We start from the raw sequence: 17,650 nt of genomic DNA on the forward strand, positions 1-17,650 counted from the left end.
GAACAGGTCGGTATAAAAAGACACCAGGCACAAGTGGCCATCAAGCATCAAGGCCATGTATAGTTCCTGTTAAGCGGGAATTTCTAGACTAAGGAATATGAGTAATTTATCATTAATATGTGAGTTTACGGTACGCTGCACTAAAATATGACCGCTAAACAAAGAGAATGATTCATGTATGACAGATATGTGCCAGGTGGTAAAAATGCCTCATTGGGTAAAAATCTGCATTTTGAGGGTTAAAACTCTGGCATGAACAAAAAGATTAAAAAGTCGATTGATCAAATGTTTTGCCAATGGTTTCTAAAGCTATTAGCTATCAACAGCTCCAGAAAGGGATAAAAACAGCAAAACCAAACAATTAAAATTGCACTATTACAAAGAAACAAGTCCGTGAAAGGGAGAGTCACCAGCTGCAGTTAAGGGACAGCCACTTCAAGAAGCCGATTGTTTTTTCGCTTGCAAGTTGGGATGTTGCCATTTTTCTGGCTGCCTTGTATGAACTTCACACACACTTTGTCTTGTCTGAACTGGACCAGAAACCTAGGAGAGGGAATAAGATACATATTAGTTAAAGGTGGAAAAAAACCACATGAGGAGCAGAAGCCTTTTCCTGTTGGTTCTGAGCATCATTCCAAAAGATGTCATTTTCAGGTCTGTATTAATAATAAGAGTTGGGGAATAAAAAAAAGCCATAGGCTATGGTACGGCTTGAGTCTCCTTCAGGTAGTCTCTTTTAATTATTGCCTTTTGCCTGTAACTCTGGACCTTGTACAATAGTTAGTTTGCTATTCCTTTAGAAAGAAGGCAGTTTAAAGCAGAATTTCTAATGTACCAGAAATGCAGCAAAGACTTATTTCTGTCTGTTTCACCGTCATCCAAAGGGACTTTTCTGTTTTCATGGAAGGAAGCTAAATACTCCTATAGCAACATCAGGAGCACTCCTCTTCTGGTTTATGCTTAATTTAGTATATCTGGTATTTTAGCAGCTCTCATATTTCTAATCCTTAGTTAGCCTTTACAGCCCCTTGCTCAGCAATTGGGAAAATTCACTTCCTTCCCAGCAATCGCCAAATTTAGGTATTTCCTACGGTCCAGGATAAATTAATCTGGATTTGACTCTTCACTTTTTACTGGAAGAGAAATTTCATTGAGTGTGGAGAATTGCTTTAAAAACCCAACAGGCTCCTGAGGAGCCTCAAACTTCTCACTGATCTGGATAGCAAGATTAAAGGCAATGAACAGGGCAGCGCTGCCTTTTGGCTCACATGCAGCGGTTGCTGACCTAAAAAGTCCTTTGTAATACAGCAGATTTTCCCTTTTAGCATCCTTAAAAAGTCCTCCAGCAGAGGCCAAAAACTTCAAAGAATTTGCTCTCCAGCCGGAAACCACAAATCAAGCTGACGGCAGAGCTCAGGGGAGGAAGTGGCCTCTGCTGCGCCGAGCTGCCCTTCGGTCCCACTTTCCTGCTGAACAGCCCAAGACACTCAAGGATTAACTTGTTCGGCGCTTCCAGCCATGCAAGCAGCCGGAAGACGCAAGTAGGTCTTACGGCCATCATCTCTTGTTACCATCGCTCCAATATTATATATATAAATGGTATGTCTCTTACTAGACATATCCCTGGATCAACAGCATTTTTGCTCATATAAGCTCTCTTCCCAAAAAATAGTGTACAGTAGTCAAAAGCAAGGCCACATTTTCTCCTCAATTCCTAGTTGTGCTGGTATCTAAACTCTAGCAGAGAGTAGAGAGTACTGCTTCACCACCAAAGAAGCAAACGACTTAAAATTATTTAGTCTGGATAAATTCAATAGCAATACACACTTGAATGTTTTTAACCTGCAAGACAAGAAACAAAACCATATCCCAAAATGCAAGACTCCCAGAAAGCAGACTGTTTTCCAGACCTAAGGCAGGCAGGCAGTCCAGACTAGTGCAACGCACGCTTAAACATTGGTTTAGTAGTTTATTCCTTTGTAGCCATCGTTAAACTAGACTCTTAAGGGGGACAGCCACACTGTTTTTAGAGGCTAAAAACGCACACCCTTTGCCGGCTGAACATGAGCCAGCAGTGTGCCCAGGTGGCCAAGAAGGCCAACAGCATCCTGGCTTGTATCAGGAATAGTGTGGCCAGTAGGAGCAGGGAGGTGATTGTCCCCCTGTACTCGGCGCTGGTGAGGCCGCACCTGGAATACTGTGTCCAGTTTTGGGCCCCTCAATACAAGAAAGACATTGAGGTGCTGGAGCGTGTTCAGAGAAGGGCAACAAGGCTGGTGAAGGGTCTGGAGCACAGGCCTTATGAGGAGCGGCTGAGGGAACTGGGGCTGTTTAGCCTAGAGAAGAGGAGGCTGAGGGGAGACCTTATCGCTCTCTACAACTACCTGAAAGGAGGATGTAGTGAGGTGGGTGTTGGGCTCTTCTCCCAAGTAGTTAGTGATAGGACGAGAGGCAATGGGCTCAAGCTGCGCCAGGGGAGGTTTAGGTTGGAAATTAGGAAAAATTTCTTTACGGAAAGGGTGGTCAAGCATTGGAACAGGCTGCCCAGAGAGGTGGTGGAATCACCATCCCTGGAAGTGTTCAAAAAACGGGTAGATGTGGCACTTGGGGACATGGTTTAGTCTAGTCTACCCTTGATTGGCTTAGAGTGGACTTGGTAGTGTAGGTTAATGGTTGGACTGGATGATCTTAAAGGTCTTTTCCAACCTAAACGATTCTATGATTCTATGATTGAAATTGAATCGCATCTGGTAACAGAACAAAGGAAAATGGCAGATGTCATTTTCAACGAAACAGCAAAATTAGCCTTTAAATAAACCCTGAAATCTGAACAAACAGTACTCACCATGACCCTAGAATACAAGCAGTGCTGTGCAGCCACATAAAAGGTTCAATTTTTGCCTACAGGGATTTTATTTCACTATTGTTACAGGGTTCCAAATTTTCGTCTTTATTCAAAATGAGTAAAACTACCACATCGACACTGCTGAAATCACGGGGCACCTCCCACAACAAACTGAGTGTATAACAGTGGTGGACTCTCACTCAGGAGGCTTTAGGAGTTCACACACACACAAACGTTTTTATTCCATGGCTATAAACACTGCAAGCACAGTCCTTACTTAAGGCCAAAATATGAAACTGAACCAAGCAGAAAGAAATGCTAATTTGAGATGCCAGCTTTTTATCAAACAAAGCTTTTTAACAACCAAAAAACCCCAAACAACAACAGGTGGTTCAAACACCATCAGCAGGAATTTTAACAATATATTTTTCACCTTCACAAAAAAGAAGGTAGAGCTTTATGGGCCTGTATTACTAGCACCATCATTACGTGTGCTTGGGGAGGAGCTTTTCATTCTATTCTGGTTGTTTTCACTGGAACTTGGTACCTGGTGCCCACGCTAATTGATAAACATCTCACAGGGGTATGTGAACTTTTCAGTCACACACAAATTGATTCTCTCAAATGTAGTATCTCTTAATTATTTCTACAGCAGCAATTCTGCTTCATAGCCCTATTTGAAACTACCTTAAGAAAAGCACATTTTCTCTAATAACTTTCAAGGAAGTAAGAGCCAAAATGAATACCAGAAATGAGCACACACGGAAAATTGCATCCTTATTTACAAGTATTCTCTCAAGAGAAAAGAAGTACTAGTTACACAACAGTGTTTTGTGTTTTTCTAAGATTAGATACGCGACTTCTTAGCATGTTGCATTGAAGGAAATGCACTTGTAAGCAAACAAGAAACATACTCATCAGATATCTCAATGTTGAGCTTCTGTTTGGTTTGGCTGAGAGTAGTGCGGTAAAGTTTAGTGGCCATTTCAATAAGGTGATCGCTGCTGAGCAGGAAATCTCCTTTACCAGCTGCTCCTGAACCCTGAAACAGAAAGGGAAGTAGTTAAGACTACCAAAACCTAGAATATGAAAAAAATTAAATGCCAGCCAAGCAGGAGGTTTTACAAGGAGTCTTCTCTTCCCAGTACAATGAAAGAACAGTCTTTTAAAAGTCTTGTAAATTAAATAGGGATGCAGTGCAGTGTATAGGATCAAAATGCAATTCACTCTCAAATAAACAATAAACCTGTAGAGAAAGTTAAAACGCCCTCCTGACCCCAAAGGAGAGTCACCTTCATTTGTCCTACAAAACCGTAGTGTTTCTGTATCCCTCTTCTGGCTACACCACAGCAAGTTCACAGTATTTTTAGAAAGGAACAGGAACAAATTGCCGACACCAGTATTGGGATGAAGGTAGTCGGTGTGAAAAGACACTATATATGATGTTCTTCAAATCCATTTAAGCTAGAATACAAATGCCAGCTTAATGATTTTAGTGGAGCAATGCTGACAGTGCACTGAAGCAAATATAGCACTGAAATAAGTTATTTAGAACTGAGTAACCAAATTAGCTGCCCCATAATTTCTTGGCATCTCATAAAGAAGAGAGAAATATTCTGCCAGTGTGTCAGGAAGAATTATATGAGCAGCTAAAAGGGAAAACACTGCCACAAGGTATCTGAACCAGATTAAAGGCCCATATTACAAATGGAGAACTCCAATCCTGAAGATGCTACAGTGAAATATGAAGTCTGATTTGCACAAGTAAATGATCGCTCATAATGTAATAACTGTTCTTATTTGACTTCAGTAGTTTTAAATCAAAGTTTTTGCAGATATGGCAAAGTTCAATAAACTTCTAAACCTACAGGCTAACCACTACGGTTTAATGCCACAAGATAATTAATAAACAATTTTTATATCACTGCATGTAAAACAGTCATATTATTGTAGTATGAAGTTGTAACCAACCTCCTTGAGGTGCACTGCAAAGAAGCCATCATTTTGGGAGCTCATGGACACTTTGGCAACATCTCCCAGTGGAACCTCTGACTTGATATTCCCAGATTTTTGATCCGCAAGAAGAACATTATTTTTGGTTAATAAGAAAATCCTGGATGTAGCCTGTGAAAATACAAAAATGCAAACCATTATCTACACAAAGAGAGAACTGGTCATTATTGAGCACCTGCTAAGACTACAAGCAGTTCACAGAGTTAATAAGCTTGGCCCACATTAGTAAACATTAACATCTGATGTTCAGTAAAAGCTGCAGATCAGTTAAAATCAGGTCAAATTTATTTATGTGTCTAATTATAGATTGGGAAGCTTAGCTCATTTTGGCACATATGCTTAGATATAAACAGTTCCTTTAATTACTAGCTTACAGTTATAGAATTCAGAAACTGAAACTCAGAAACTATGCAAATCCGGATAACCTCATTTCTCATGCTCTGTCAATCCCCAGGAAAAGCAACGTACCTCTTCAGTGATAGCTATTTCAGGACTAAGCCTCACTATTTACTGTTATTCACCAAAACTGTGTTGCAGAACACCACAAATCACGTATGTATTTTTGATGTTATGTTCTCTTCCCTTTATCTATTGGAATTATTCTTTAGGAGGACACACATTCATATTTAATTAAATTTTTAAAAATCAAATTAATTAATTAAATTTTCAAATGACAAATATTTTTAAAGCATGAATATATGTTCTTAAATTTGTCTTAGAAAATAAGAGAAATGAGAACTTAATCTACATATAGCTTTTTCTCCTGTAAAATTTTAAATAATAAAGTCTTAACTATTATAATTAAGAAGTAGCTGTCTTAAGCTCGTAGAACCATAGCTCATTATTTTTTTTTTTTTTTTAAATCTTGAGAGCTGTAGCCTATGTAAGTAAGGGAAAGATTTTGCCTTCATTTAATTAGTTTCTTCTAAACCAGGAAATTAACTTGGCATCAAGAACAGGCAACCTAATTTCACTCCTACTAATGCATAAATGACATCTACATCTGAGACGTTGAGATCTACTACTTCTACTATTTAGACAGATATGGCAAAAAGAATTACATTTACTAAGGGAGGATAATACTTCCTGTTTTAATAAGTATAATTTACATGCAAAACAAGTCTGTGTTAGCAGAATAAAAAAGTACCCAGCATATTTAACAGCTTTATTCAAATGATACAACAAACTTGACTCTTCATTCCAAAAAGCTGGTAACAATCAGAAGACAAGCAAAGCTAGCAGAGTATGCCACTCACAATTTTAAAACATAATAAAATGTGATCCTTGAATGACAGTGTGAACCCTTAAAGGTTAAGTTTTCTAAATACTTGAACAAGAGCAATATTCTCTAAATATTTATTTTCTTCAATTGGCAAATAGAAGATCTAAGTTTGGTACAGAGACTACATTTAGTTGTGAATCAATACAGCCTGTTACCAGTTGATGAGATGCCATTTTTATTTGGAAAAGTAGCTGAAACTACAAACCCAAACAAGATTTTGGTAATCTTTATGTAAATTTAAAATGAGCGCTTAAAATCACCAGTTTACGTAAATCCAACATTTCTAGTCTTGCCCTTAAAAAAAAGGCATTTCTTTAAATCTTCAGCCTACTACATGACAGAAACGAAGTCTCCCTCTCAGTTTATCACAAAAATGATCCACCCTTCCGGATAAAGCAATGTCATTTCATTACCTTCCCATTAGCTCTATTGATCTTATTCACAACTTCTGCAATTATGATCTTTTCATCCACAGCATCTTTAAGTTTTTTGTACTTGGGGTTCTTGCTGATTTCCAAGTAAGCCCCTTGGAACGGCTGCCCAACACTGCCCAACAAAAAGATAAGAGAAAAGATAAGAGTTAAATACAAATCGCAGGGAAGAAGTAAAACTCCTGAAACCGTCGCATTCTGCTTCGGGCTTTGTGGAGCCAGGAGATGCACCAAATACCATTTTCAATGACTCTACACTGCCAGAAGCTTCCTTAAACTTTGATACACTCCCTGCCAGGGAAAGTCATTTGCTGTCTCATTTTTAGCGAAATAATACTCCGATCAACCCAGAAACCCCTACTCACAATTATACCTGTTTTAAACAACGGCAACGCAGAATAATTTGCACTTGTATAACAGAATAATTAGAGAAATACATAATTGAATGCAAACAGGGCTCTTGACATGGTGTTCATTTATGCAGCGCAAGTGTCCTCAATCCTGCTGAGAAGCGGAAAACTGCAGCTGCCCCGGCGCTGCCCTGAGCCTCTCATTCAGGTCGGTACTACCGTTCACTCAATGCAGTGGTGTCGGCATCAATCTGTGCATACTACACCAGCTGAAGATAACTTGGGAATTGCTACAGAGTAGTGTCGATGCATCTCCCAGCACCTTATCCCAGGGGAAAGAGGAAAGGAGGAGGAGGGGTAAGAAACGGTATGTGTATTAGACACAGAATCTTGTACACATTAAAAGCACAGTGATGGTGAATAAAGAAATTTATCACCAAAGACAGTAATAGGATTTTTTTTTTCCTTGCTCTGAAAAGTCCAATTAAATGGACTAAATTGCTATGGGTATCAGACACAAGTACGTCCTTGCATATGCAATCAATTTTGATTTAAAATCACCCAATAACAGTCTCTGTGAAAACAGAGGAAATAAAACTTCAGTAGGACCGACAACTCTGCCACAGTATTTCAGAGTGACAGACAAGAACTTCCCTTCAAGATCTGCTGTTGTTTGTTAAATGTGTACCAGCTCTTCGTCAAGGCTTGTTGCGCTTGCAAATCGCCCTGTCTTTATCCACCTCAGGGTTATACAGTAACAGCTTCGCTATCAGTTAAGAACTGGTGAATAAAGTTGCTGCTTGCTTTGTTTGGAAGTCCCTTTAACTAATCACTTCGATTAAATTACAGTCAAAGCACTAAATGCAAAGCTTTGCCAAGAGGAACCAATACACTATGTGGAATAGCAATACCTTTGTAATTGCATCTCTAGCGCACAGGGAGATGGGAGAGAAAAGGAAGGGTACTGGTATTTTAGTACGCACAAGAAGTCCCTCTCTGTTCTTAAAGTTGTATTACACAGAGAAAATTAGCCACAACCTATGAATCATTATCATACTAACTAATCAGAAACTTTATTATACAGTAATTTCCTCCATCCTTAGGCCAATTAAAAAACCCAACAGGAGCTAATCAGCTCTGAACACGAAACAAAAAAACATGGAAATGTTTCTAAATGAGTGCGGGGAGGGGAAACCATTCTAACTTGCTACCATATTGGAGTTTGGGGTTTTGTTTGTTTTTATTAATTAGCATTATGAAACCATCATCAGCAAAACTGTAGATTCCCTGGGGACTTTGTCCCTAATCAAACAGTAATGACTTACAAGCTAAAACTGAAATGAATCAACAGTTACCCTCTATCACATATACCACTTAAGAATGTCTTGGATAAAAGTAACTCAGATATACATTTTGCTGTGTAATATTTCATTGTTCAGTCTTGGTGTAAAAGGTACCAAATCAGGGATATAAATAAAATTCCTTCCTTCCCAAGGAGCTCTATACTGATCAGATGTATACTGACTGAAAGCAAAAAAACCTGCTTGCTCCTATTAAAGTCCAAAGGCAGCATCCTTCTCTCTTCCCAGCAGCGTAAAAAGACACCCCAAAGCAAACAAAGGAACAAACCGCATGCTAACATATACAGCCTTTAAATAAGGGACCTACTGAAGGGAAGAAAAAGAAACACACACTGAGGCTATTACAGGAAAAAAGGAAATGTCTCAATAAAAATGAAACAAAACAAAACCAATAAAACACACAAACATCCAAGCAGAGCTTGTCCATGCATGGAAGTGCTCTCATCAACTCTTGCAGATTCCTGTGCTTCCCTCTACTGAAGCTTGCCTCTTGCTTTACAGTGCCTTGTTCCTGCTCAGCTCAAACTATGGCTTCTAAATGAAAACTCTCCTGAGATTGAAGAGACCTTTGTTTTCAAGAGAAACACAATTTCTAAGCTCATATTCACTTTAAAAGTTCAATTCAACTTCTTTCAAGGACATCAGATCTCCATTTTGTCAGTTTTATTGCATGCAAAAAAAGAAGTGCATTCCTTAAGTAAAATCAGATACTACTGCACTTTCTTGAGTAATGCTAGCTCTGCATATAGTGATGACAAGAATTTACCATTTTTTAAGAACTCAATAATCTGAGAAACGAAAAAACTTATTTGCAGAGATTTCACATTTTTAAAAACTCTCCAATTAAAGAAAAAAAAAGATTCTAAAATGGAAATTAACTTCTAAGCAATTTTTTAGAAGAATCCTTTCAAAAAGATACATACCAATGTATCTAACACTCAAATTACCTAGTCTTTACATTAGACCATTATGCTGAATGTCCTAAATTTGAACACAGGAGAGCTCCCTGGCACACCTCATCTGGGAGTGACATTGTCACTTACAGCCTTTCAGTTGACTCTACATTTATTGCTTGCAGGAACCGGTGTGATGGAAACTAGGTGAAAGGGTGAGAGTTACTCTGTTCTACAAGCTCTCCAAACTTTTACGATGTGAACAGGTCATGGGGGTTAGAACAACAAAAAATCATGGCTTCTGGACAGAAGTGCTCGGTATCACAGGATCAGTGGGCTGCAACAACATCTAAGTTAGAAGCAAACTGAGGTCAGTTTCCAGGATTGTAAAGTAAAATGATGGAGGGACATTGTCAAACAAGGAAAACGCACTTCCCCGCTTAAGAGAAAAAGCAAAATCTTGCTTAGTTTCCTAAATCTATGTAAGGCTATTGAATTTATTGTACACTAAAAGCAGCACAATAAGTCATTACCTGGCTGGATATAAAGCCTTCTTGTCCTTGAAAAGTTCACTTGCTTCCAGTTTTTCTTCATATATAAGCTTCTGCTGATCTGTGAACTGGTCTCTGTACTTTTTACACTACAAAACATGATATATCATAACAAACCAACAAATTATCCTTCCAAATCTGATTTGAAGCAGCAGCACCACAGACTAATGTTTGCTTATTGCCCAATATGCACATTCTTTGTATACTTCTGAAGTGACTCAGCTCCACCCTGCATGCCACTGCAGCACAGTAACACACAGTAGAGGTGCTTTTCTCCTCAGCCATTCTAGACACTTCTGAATTACACCAAAAACAATCTCTAAAACACATAATTTAAGCATGCTGCATTTGAACATGAGCTTAATCTCTCAGATACCAGTCACTGGAAGACTGTGCTAAAAAGGTTCTCAGAAACATATATAGTTCCACGATTGCGGAAGTTTATGTAAACAGACAGAAAGAACAAAACATAGCTGAGAGGATGAGTTTTGCAGAAAGAAAATCTGTTCTGTGTCCATTCACAGAAACCATAGCCCACAAGATCAGTAAAACGTCTCATCAGCACTTACACAGATTCTCGCCATTCTCTCCATCCAAAGATCCAAAACAAATTTCAGCTAACCACAGTTCATAAGTAAAAAATTCCACCCAGTACTTCCAATGTTGGTCTAAGAGCTAGTCCCAGTCCTGGCCACGGACACAAGTATTATAAGCTACCAATTAAGAGGCAACAGGCATACTGCTTTACTATTAAGTGAAAAGCTGGTGGCAGGAAGCAATCCTCTCTCCCTAGCCCCAGAAAGGAGTAGGCAGGATAGTTATACCCCTTGCGGGCCAAAGGCAATGATCAAAAGACACGCTTCTTGCAAAGAAATAAAATATCCTGTCTGGAACAGGAAGAAATACATCCTAAAAATAGTATTTTCATGAACGACCAAAAAATGCTGAAAACCATGTGATGAAGTTCTGTACAGACTGGACCAGAATGCGTCCTACCCTCCACAAATGGAAAATCCTCTTTAGTTCCTTGTGAGTTGAATCCAAGAAAAGGTAAGGTCTCGCGGGCCAGTTTTTATCTATTGGTGATAAAGAAGGCATCTTATTCTTCATTTCCAGGAAGTATTTTTGCATCTGTGATAAAATTGAAGCAAGATGTTTTATTAACGTTCAAATACCAGAGTTACTGAAATAAGCAAGGAAAAGCAGATGCTCTGTGATTAAAAGCACAGTTACCAAACTGCAACTCTCAGTTTTCATAAATATTAATATGGATTTAAAAAGCCAGGTATATTGAGAAATGCAGATTTAGGTATCACACAGGTGTGGCAAATGCTTAGTTAGTACCATTCCCACACCTTTAAAACACTATCACTATCCTTCCTTTATAACATCAGAATATTTAAGTCATCAATTTTCCACATGCTTAGCTCAGGCATTTCCTTACAAAGACTATCAAGGCCGTAATACAGCCGTTACTTTTGCTAGAAAACCAAAATCTAAAACACAGAAAATGTACATGTGCTTTGTACGGATATATACATACAAGCCTCTGAAGGGTAAATTCATAAATTTTTCTTCCAGCATTGGCTCTGAAGAATTTCCTGTACTCTCTACGGACCTGAAAAGTTAAACAAACCATCAAAGTGAATACAAAGAATTAATTTGTTTGCACAGGTACTTTTTTATAAAGCTCTATGGCAGAAAATAGTAAAAAAGCATATAAACATGCAAAGTGTTCCCTGAAATAGGAGGGTACACTTAAAATACATGAACCAGACCGTGGACCAAGAGGTCAGAAAGTTACCTCGGATGACCCGAGTACAGTAATTTCCAAGTTTAACAGAAAATTTGAAACACTTTCCTCTGAGGAGGCAAGCTATTCAAATATTGTTGAATTCACAGCACGAATCTCTTTTCATAGGTTTTTGCATAAAGTTGGACTGGAAAAAGCAAGGTATCACCAGTGATACATATTTTATTGTGTCTGAAGTGACACTGTACTGATGTTAATTACATAGTTAACTGATTAACTGTTTCTGATTTTTCTCCTTTAAGATTCTTAATACACAGTTTTCTATAATAAAAAAAGGATTTTTTTTTTTTTTCCAGAACAGACTTATGCATGAAAAAACTCTTTTCACACAAGCAGTCTTCATTCCTAAAGGAAAATAAGGTTTTGGTGCCTGATAAGAGCAGAGAATCAACACAAAGGTTGCTTAATGTCAGCAAGCTTGATATTTGCTCCTAAAATTTATTAAAAAAGAAAAAAAAAAAATCAAAAAAGTGATCACTGAGAACCATTTTTGCAGGTGATACTAGTTTTTTATACATGCTTGTAAATGCAAGTTTCAGAGTACTTGTTTTGCCCTTGGTATTTCTATCAGTGCTAATTAGCATAGTATCTAAATCCCACCCCCCCTCAGAAAACCCAATCTGAGAGAGCGCACAACCAGTTTGCAGTTTTATGAGAAGCCCAGGCTCACATCAAGTTAGCTGAAACATCCCCTAATTTTTCTCAAGTTTTGGCATAGCCTGCAACACACCTGTTAAAAAGTTTTGAGCAAAAACCAGGGAAAACATCATGGCTTTGCATAATTTACCCCAGAGAAAATTTAGTGGTTTTAGCTAACTTGCTATGTGTTTCTGAGTTCACTGTAACCAGAAAATAAAGAGAAACCCATAGAGGAAAAACCCACATCAACTTATAAAAAACAGTTCACTTGGCTTACCCTGGCACACCACCTGCCCCATACTGAGTGTCATGCATTTTAAGGTAAGCCAGCATTTTGAAAGCAAGAATCTGTCACCATGCTGGGATTAAAAAACCCTCCACAGACAAATGGGTTTTACTTAATTACACATTAAGATGCATCCACAAAAGTGACAGCATTCAGCTGTCTTCATTCTATGCAAATAGAGCATATATTTTTTTCCTCCTCACTTTGTAAGAAAAATTATTAGAGTTCTTATTCACTGATTTTCTGTAAGGTTTAGTGCTCTGTAATTAGTGTACATCCTTTATTTATTATTCAGGGATGGAAATTAACACACTCAAAGCCACTCCAACCACAATCATCCCAAATCTCACCCTGTTCTCATAGACTCTCTTTAATGATGGTGCTTTATATTATTCTTCATGAGCTGCAAGGTGTGCAAATTAATTTGGAACAAAGGGACTAATAAACACCCACACATCCTATTGGTGCTGCAGGGAAGCTGCAAAGCAAGCACTGAGAAATGCAAGCTGTTCCAGAAAAGCCTAAATCTGGAAAGTACCACAAATGCTATTAAAATCTACTTATGATACAATTGGGGGGAAAAAAAAAAAAAACCAACCCAAAACCCAAAAAACAAAACCCAAAAGACTCAAGAATTAATGGCTTAATCTTGATCACTTGTATCAATTTTAAATCCTCACCTCCATATGTCACAGGTGAACATACTTTGCCATCAGACAAATCAGAATTGCCTGTGGCAACAGTGGTATATTGGAACTACAGACTATATTCTTATTCAGAAAAATCTGCATGTTTCAGGTGAGAGAGAAGTGCCACTTAGACTATTTAAAAAAAATACATTGAAAAACCACACCATAGACGGCAGAAACATATCCCTGCTGTACTGTGCCTTAAAGGTTTTGGATTCATCAGTTTTCATTTAAATGCCGCTGTTTGATATAAAACAGCCTCTGAGTTCTCAGGAGGGACATATTCTTGTTTTAAAACCATAAAAACAGACCCACTTTGGCAGTAGTACCTCAAGTGTGATTCTGATCTGCAGAACGACTTCTTAAAATGGCTCCTTTGTAATTCCAGCTCTGGTTTCCATGCATGTATTGTAATGGATTTTTTATATACATATATTATACATAATTATATGTTTTGTAACTACTTTTCCCATTTCATCATTGTTAGAATAAGAATGAGAATATGAGAGCTGGACTTTACTATGCATTATGAAGTAAATTGGTCCCTTTTATACTTCGGTAGTCTACAATATCCCTATTAGCAAACGTAACACCCAGCCAAACAAAACAAATTTAGATTTCTGCAGTTCTTCAGGATTGCATCTGTAAAACTATGTTTGAAAACTGTATTATGTAAATCATTCGGGCACAGACTTGGAACATCTCAAGATGCCATTTTCATAGTCTATTTACAGAGCAGAACTACATTTTTCCAGATTACAAATGTGTTTTCTTTTGCCAGCCAGTCCTTGGAAAGCAAGGGACAGAAAACAAAAGACTCTTGTACATCTCAATTTTCCTGGGAATTCATGGCTGCCACAAGCCATAGGTAACTGCATGCAATGCTATGCCCTAAAAAGGCTGATGGAAGCAACAGGAGATTATCATTAGCTTTACACCATGCCCCCGACCCTGGGGTCAGGGGTCTAACGTGAGCAGCAGTGAGAGTCAGACAGCCCCACCCTACTCCCCATTCAAACAAGCAGAGGTCACAATAAGAAAATACATCCTTGTAATCTTTCTGGATAGGATCTTTGCCAACGTAGGTCAGGTTTTTAAGTCAACAACCATAAGAGAGTCCCTTTAATCTGACGTTAGTCTTGCACTTGAAAACTGATATTCCTCATATGATAAAAAACACCTCATACCTAAATATTGCTGTAAATGAGGCGTTTTCAGCTTATGAATTTTTCAGTAAAGTCCCTGACAAAATTAAGCAATGCAGTTCTGTGTAAAAATCATCCCTACTAGTGAGCCCATATAACTGCTTGTTTATTAAGTGTTAGTAAGATGCCACGCTTTATTGAGTTCATGTTGACAGACAGGAGTGTTTGAGAAAGTACCTTCAGTCCAAGCCAGTAAGCCCAAATGACTGCAACAGCATGCTTACGCCTAGCCTCCTCCTTCAAGCGTTTCAATTCCCTTCGAGCCTAAAAGGTTTAGATAGTGAACAAAAGAGACAGCCCGATGCAGATAGCACAACCACCAGGAAAAGGCTTCTCCCAAATAGAACAGCCAACTTACAATCAAGATATAGAAAGATGGAAGAACAGCGTTTAACCTTTAAAACCCAACAGGTGTCACTGTGAATCGGTGTGAAGCCACATAGGAGGTCAAAAAAGCCTCCACTGCTGCTTACGTGGCACGTACAGGTAAGAATTTTGTCAGCTCCATTATTCTCTACCAGTGTTTCCATCATCTCTTCCATGCACACCTCACAATCAGTGGTTAAGTATCTTGTAACTTGATTCTAATGGACAACTTTGCCTGCAGTTGCATGATCAAAATGACGTGTAAGAAAATCAAGACTTACTAAAATCTCTCTATCTAGTCACTTCTTCCACTGGCAAGTGCCTGGGCAGAACAGAATCAACTCTGAAACTACATACATAATGATGAATTACCAGCACTATATTGAGGGCTTTTATTCTGTAGATTATTTTTTATTTTGATCTTTGTGTACTGCAAAAAAAATCCTCCAGCCTGGTAAATTTTGTCTGTCTTTATGGAATGAAGGGGTAAACCCCCCAAACATAGTGCCTTCCTCACCTACAAAGAGATAGGCACCTACTTACTTTTAATCAAGCATTCCCATTTTAGGAAAGCAATTTGCAAAGTATTCTAAACACAAAGGCATGTGTGGGCAACTTAAGAAAATCTCACATTTTAGGAGATGCCAGTACATTTGTTATTCAGCTATCTGGTGATAAAAACTTAAGCAAAATGAAGAGTTCCAGTATTACAGGATCAGTCACAGCAGCTCTAGCCATCTATCTGCAGCTGTCAAGTTATATGTTGTCAGACTTGTGCAACAGCAGTTCCAGCCTGCGCCAGTTACACTTCTCTGATGTAGATAGAAAGGTTGATTTGTGTTAGATGTAGGCTCTCATAAAGAATATGTTTTCACTCATCTGCTTGGAACAAAAGCTCCTACTATACAGCACTGTAAAAACAAGGACTCTGCAAAGCTAAGTATTTGTCTGTCTTGTGAAAAGGAAGGAAACTGAGTACTTGAGTAACTGAAGTCTTTTTTTTTTTTTTTTGGTGATAAAGCAAGCTATCTCTGAAGGTAACTTCCAGAAATTTTGTTTCAAATATTCCCCTGAGAAAAGATAAAACATCACACCAATAACAAGTTTTATCTTTTATCAGATACTGTAATTCTTTTTCTAATCTTAATTCAGTTTAGATTATTATCTTTTTTTATATATATGTTTTTAGATCATTTATATTTAAGGAATAAGGAGGCAATTTTTCATTAAATTCCTGTGAGCCAATTGATAAAAATCACTACTAAAGCATGTTAAAAATTATCCAAATCTACTGAATATTTAATTGAGGAGCTCTAACACAGTTAACACTATTGCATTGCTTTCTGGATGTGTTCTTTTTAATTCTAAAGAACATTTCAAACCTAGGAAAGGAAGTGTCACTTCTGCAGTACTGAGCAATTTTTTTTGTGAAAGGAACTGTTAAAAGTAAAATAAATTGTCGATGTATTGCATTTAAACAAATGTAGAGGAAGCAGTGTGTCTGTCAAATTACATAGCTACCTAAATATTAAGCTAGAACTGAAAAGATGCAAAGTCTCTCTAGTATGAGGGAAATTCTGTACATGTGTGTTTGGATCCCCAGGGCTGCCATTTCATTAGAAATCTAATACATTGATATCAAAATAGCAAGGGTCAAACTCAGCATTATACTCCAAATGTAATTTGAGCACATTTCTCCATCTAGTTGGCAAGGTCTTCTGACAATACCCCCGCCCCCCACTCCAGCCTAAATAATAACTGGAAGGTACTTTAAACTTAATGTGTTTACTGGATGTGGTTTTCAATTAAGTTATAAGTTTATTAATTGAAACCAATACATTTTTGACCTCTAACAGCGTAACATGTTATGTTCACATAACCCACAACTGCAGGCTGGGGATTAGCAAGAATCTTTCAGTGGGACTTTGCTTCTGAAAACAAATAGCTGATGCTGGAATTCCTAGGATTTTTCTAGGGCTGTAAGTTTAGAATTGCAAACTAACATCATTTTCTGCTAAAAGATCAGGTCATAAAACTGGGATTTACTTGTACTTACTGAAATTTTCTTACTGGTTCAAATCACAGCCAGATAATCAATTAAACCAATTCAAACTAAAATTTAACAAAACTTAATAGCGTTGGTTTGAACTTGTAAATGAAGACTGTCCAGGGTGCAGAACATACAGCCTGGTGAAAATCTCAATTGGATCACTACTACAGTGTCACTGAAAGCACTTGTTAGGGGGCGGAAAAAAACCCACACCAAAAAACCCCAACCTTCTCTCCCCCCGCAAACCATGCTTTGCATATTTTACATGTAGTTAAATGCATTTCCTAATTTGAGAATACTGTAGTCTAGTCATTTTTAATCTAGCCTAATGTCTTGTTAGTGCAAATCACTACTTGGCTGCCATGCAAAGAATTTCCTACTCTACAAAAAACTGACATACAGAATGTTGTCAGATTTATTAAGTGTGGCATGAATGGGAATGGAAGGAGTCAATGATCATGCTCTATTATTTTGAAGTCAATTGTATTAGTCATTAATTCTCACTATTTACTACTCACTAAATGTTGATATTGTTGGGTAGTGAAGGGGGGCACGTGCTATGTGCATGAAGTACCTTATATCCAAGCCAGTAAGCCCAAATAACAGCAATAGCATGTTTATTTCTAGCCTCCTCCTTCAGTCGTCTCAGTTCCCTTCGCGCCTGTGATGCATTTGAAAATGGGATATAGAAAAGCTTAGGAAAGAAAAGGTTACTGCAAGTTCACAATGGTGCAAGAAAGAAAGAAAGAAACCATTCACTGTAAACAGCAAATACTAAAGCATGTCCCAGCTTCCCAGATTGCACCAGCTAAAACATGTTAGCAGCAAAGAGAAACATAAAAATCAGCAGTTTAAGCCACTGAAAATATCCCCAGA

At 38.0% G+C, this 17,650-nt stretch overlaps 1 protein-coding gene across 4 annotated transcripts in view; it reads right to left on the bottom strand.

Moving 5' to 3' along the window:
• Nucleotides 1-419: 419 nt before the first annotated feature.
• The window catches only part of MYO1B (myosin IB), a 98,421-nt gene continuing 81,190 nt past the window's right edge, over nt 420-17,650 (bottom strand). Inside the window, exons 22-30 of one of the 4 annotated variants that reach the window (XM_075710045.1) lie at nt 17,349-17,435; nt 14,536-14,622; nt 11,270-11,344; nt 10,723-10,857; nt 9,709-9,815; nt 6,554-6,686; nt 4,817-4,969; nt 3,760-3,887; nt 420-543 (exon numbers count right to left, since the gene is read on the bottom strand). In XM_075710045.1, coding sequence (XP_075566160.1) covers nt 420-543; nt 3,760-3,887; nt 4,817-4,969; nt 6,554-6,686; nt 9,709-9,815; nt 10,723-10,857; nt 11,270-11,344; nt 14,536-14,622; nt 17,349-17,435 — 1,029 coding nt within the window. The remainder of the gene's footprint in view (nt 544-3,759; nt 3,888-4,816; nt 4,970-6,553; nt 6,687-9,708; nt 9,816-10,722; nt 10,858-11,269; nt 11,345-14,535; nt 14,623-17,348; nt 17,436-17,650) is intronic. The other 3 variants (XM_075710047.1, XM_075710048.1, XM_075710049.1) reach the window with 3 other exon arrangements.

The sequence above is a fragment of the Pelecanus crispus genome, chromosome 5 (genome assembly GCF_030463565.1).
Source record: "Pelecanus crispus isolate bPelCri1 chromosome 5, bPelCri1.pri, whole genome shotgun sequence".
Classification (NCBI taxonomy): Eukaryota; Metazoa; Chordata; class Aves; order Pelecaniformes; family Pelecanidae; genus Pelecanus; species Pelecanus crispus.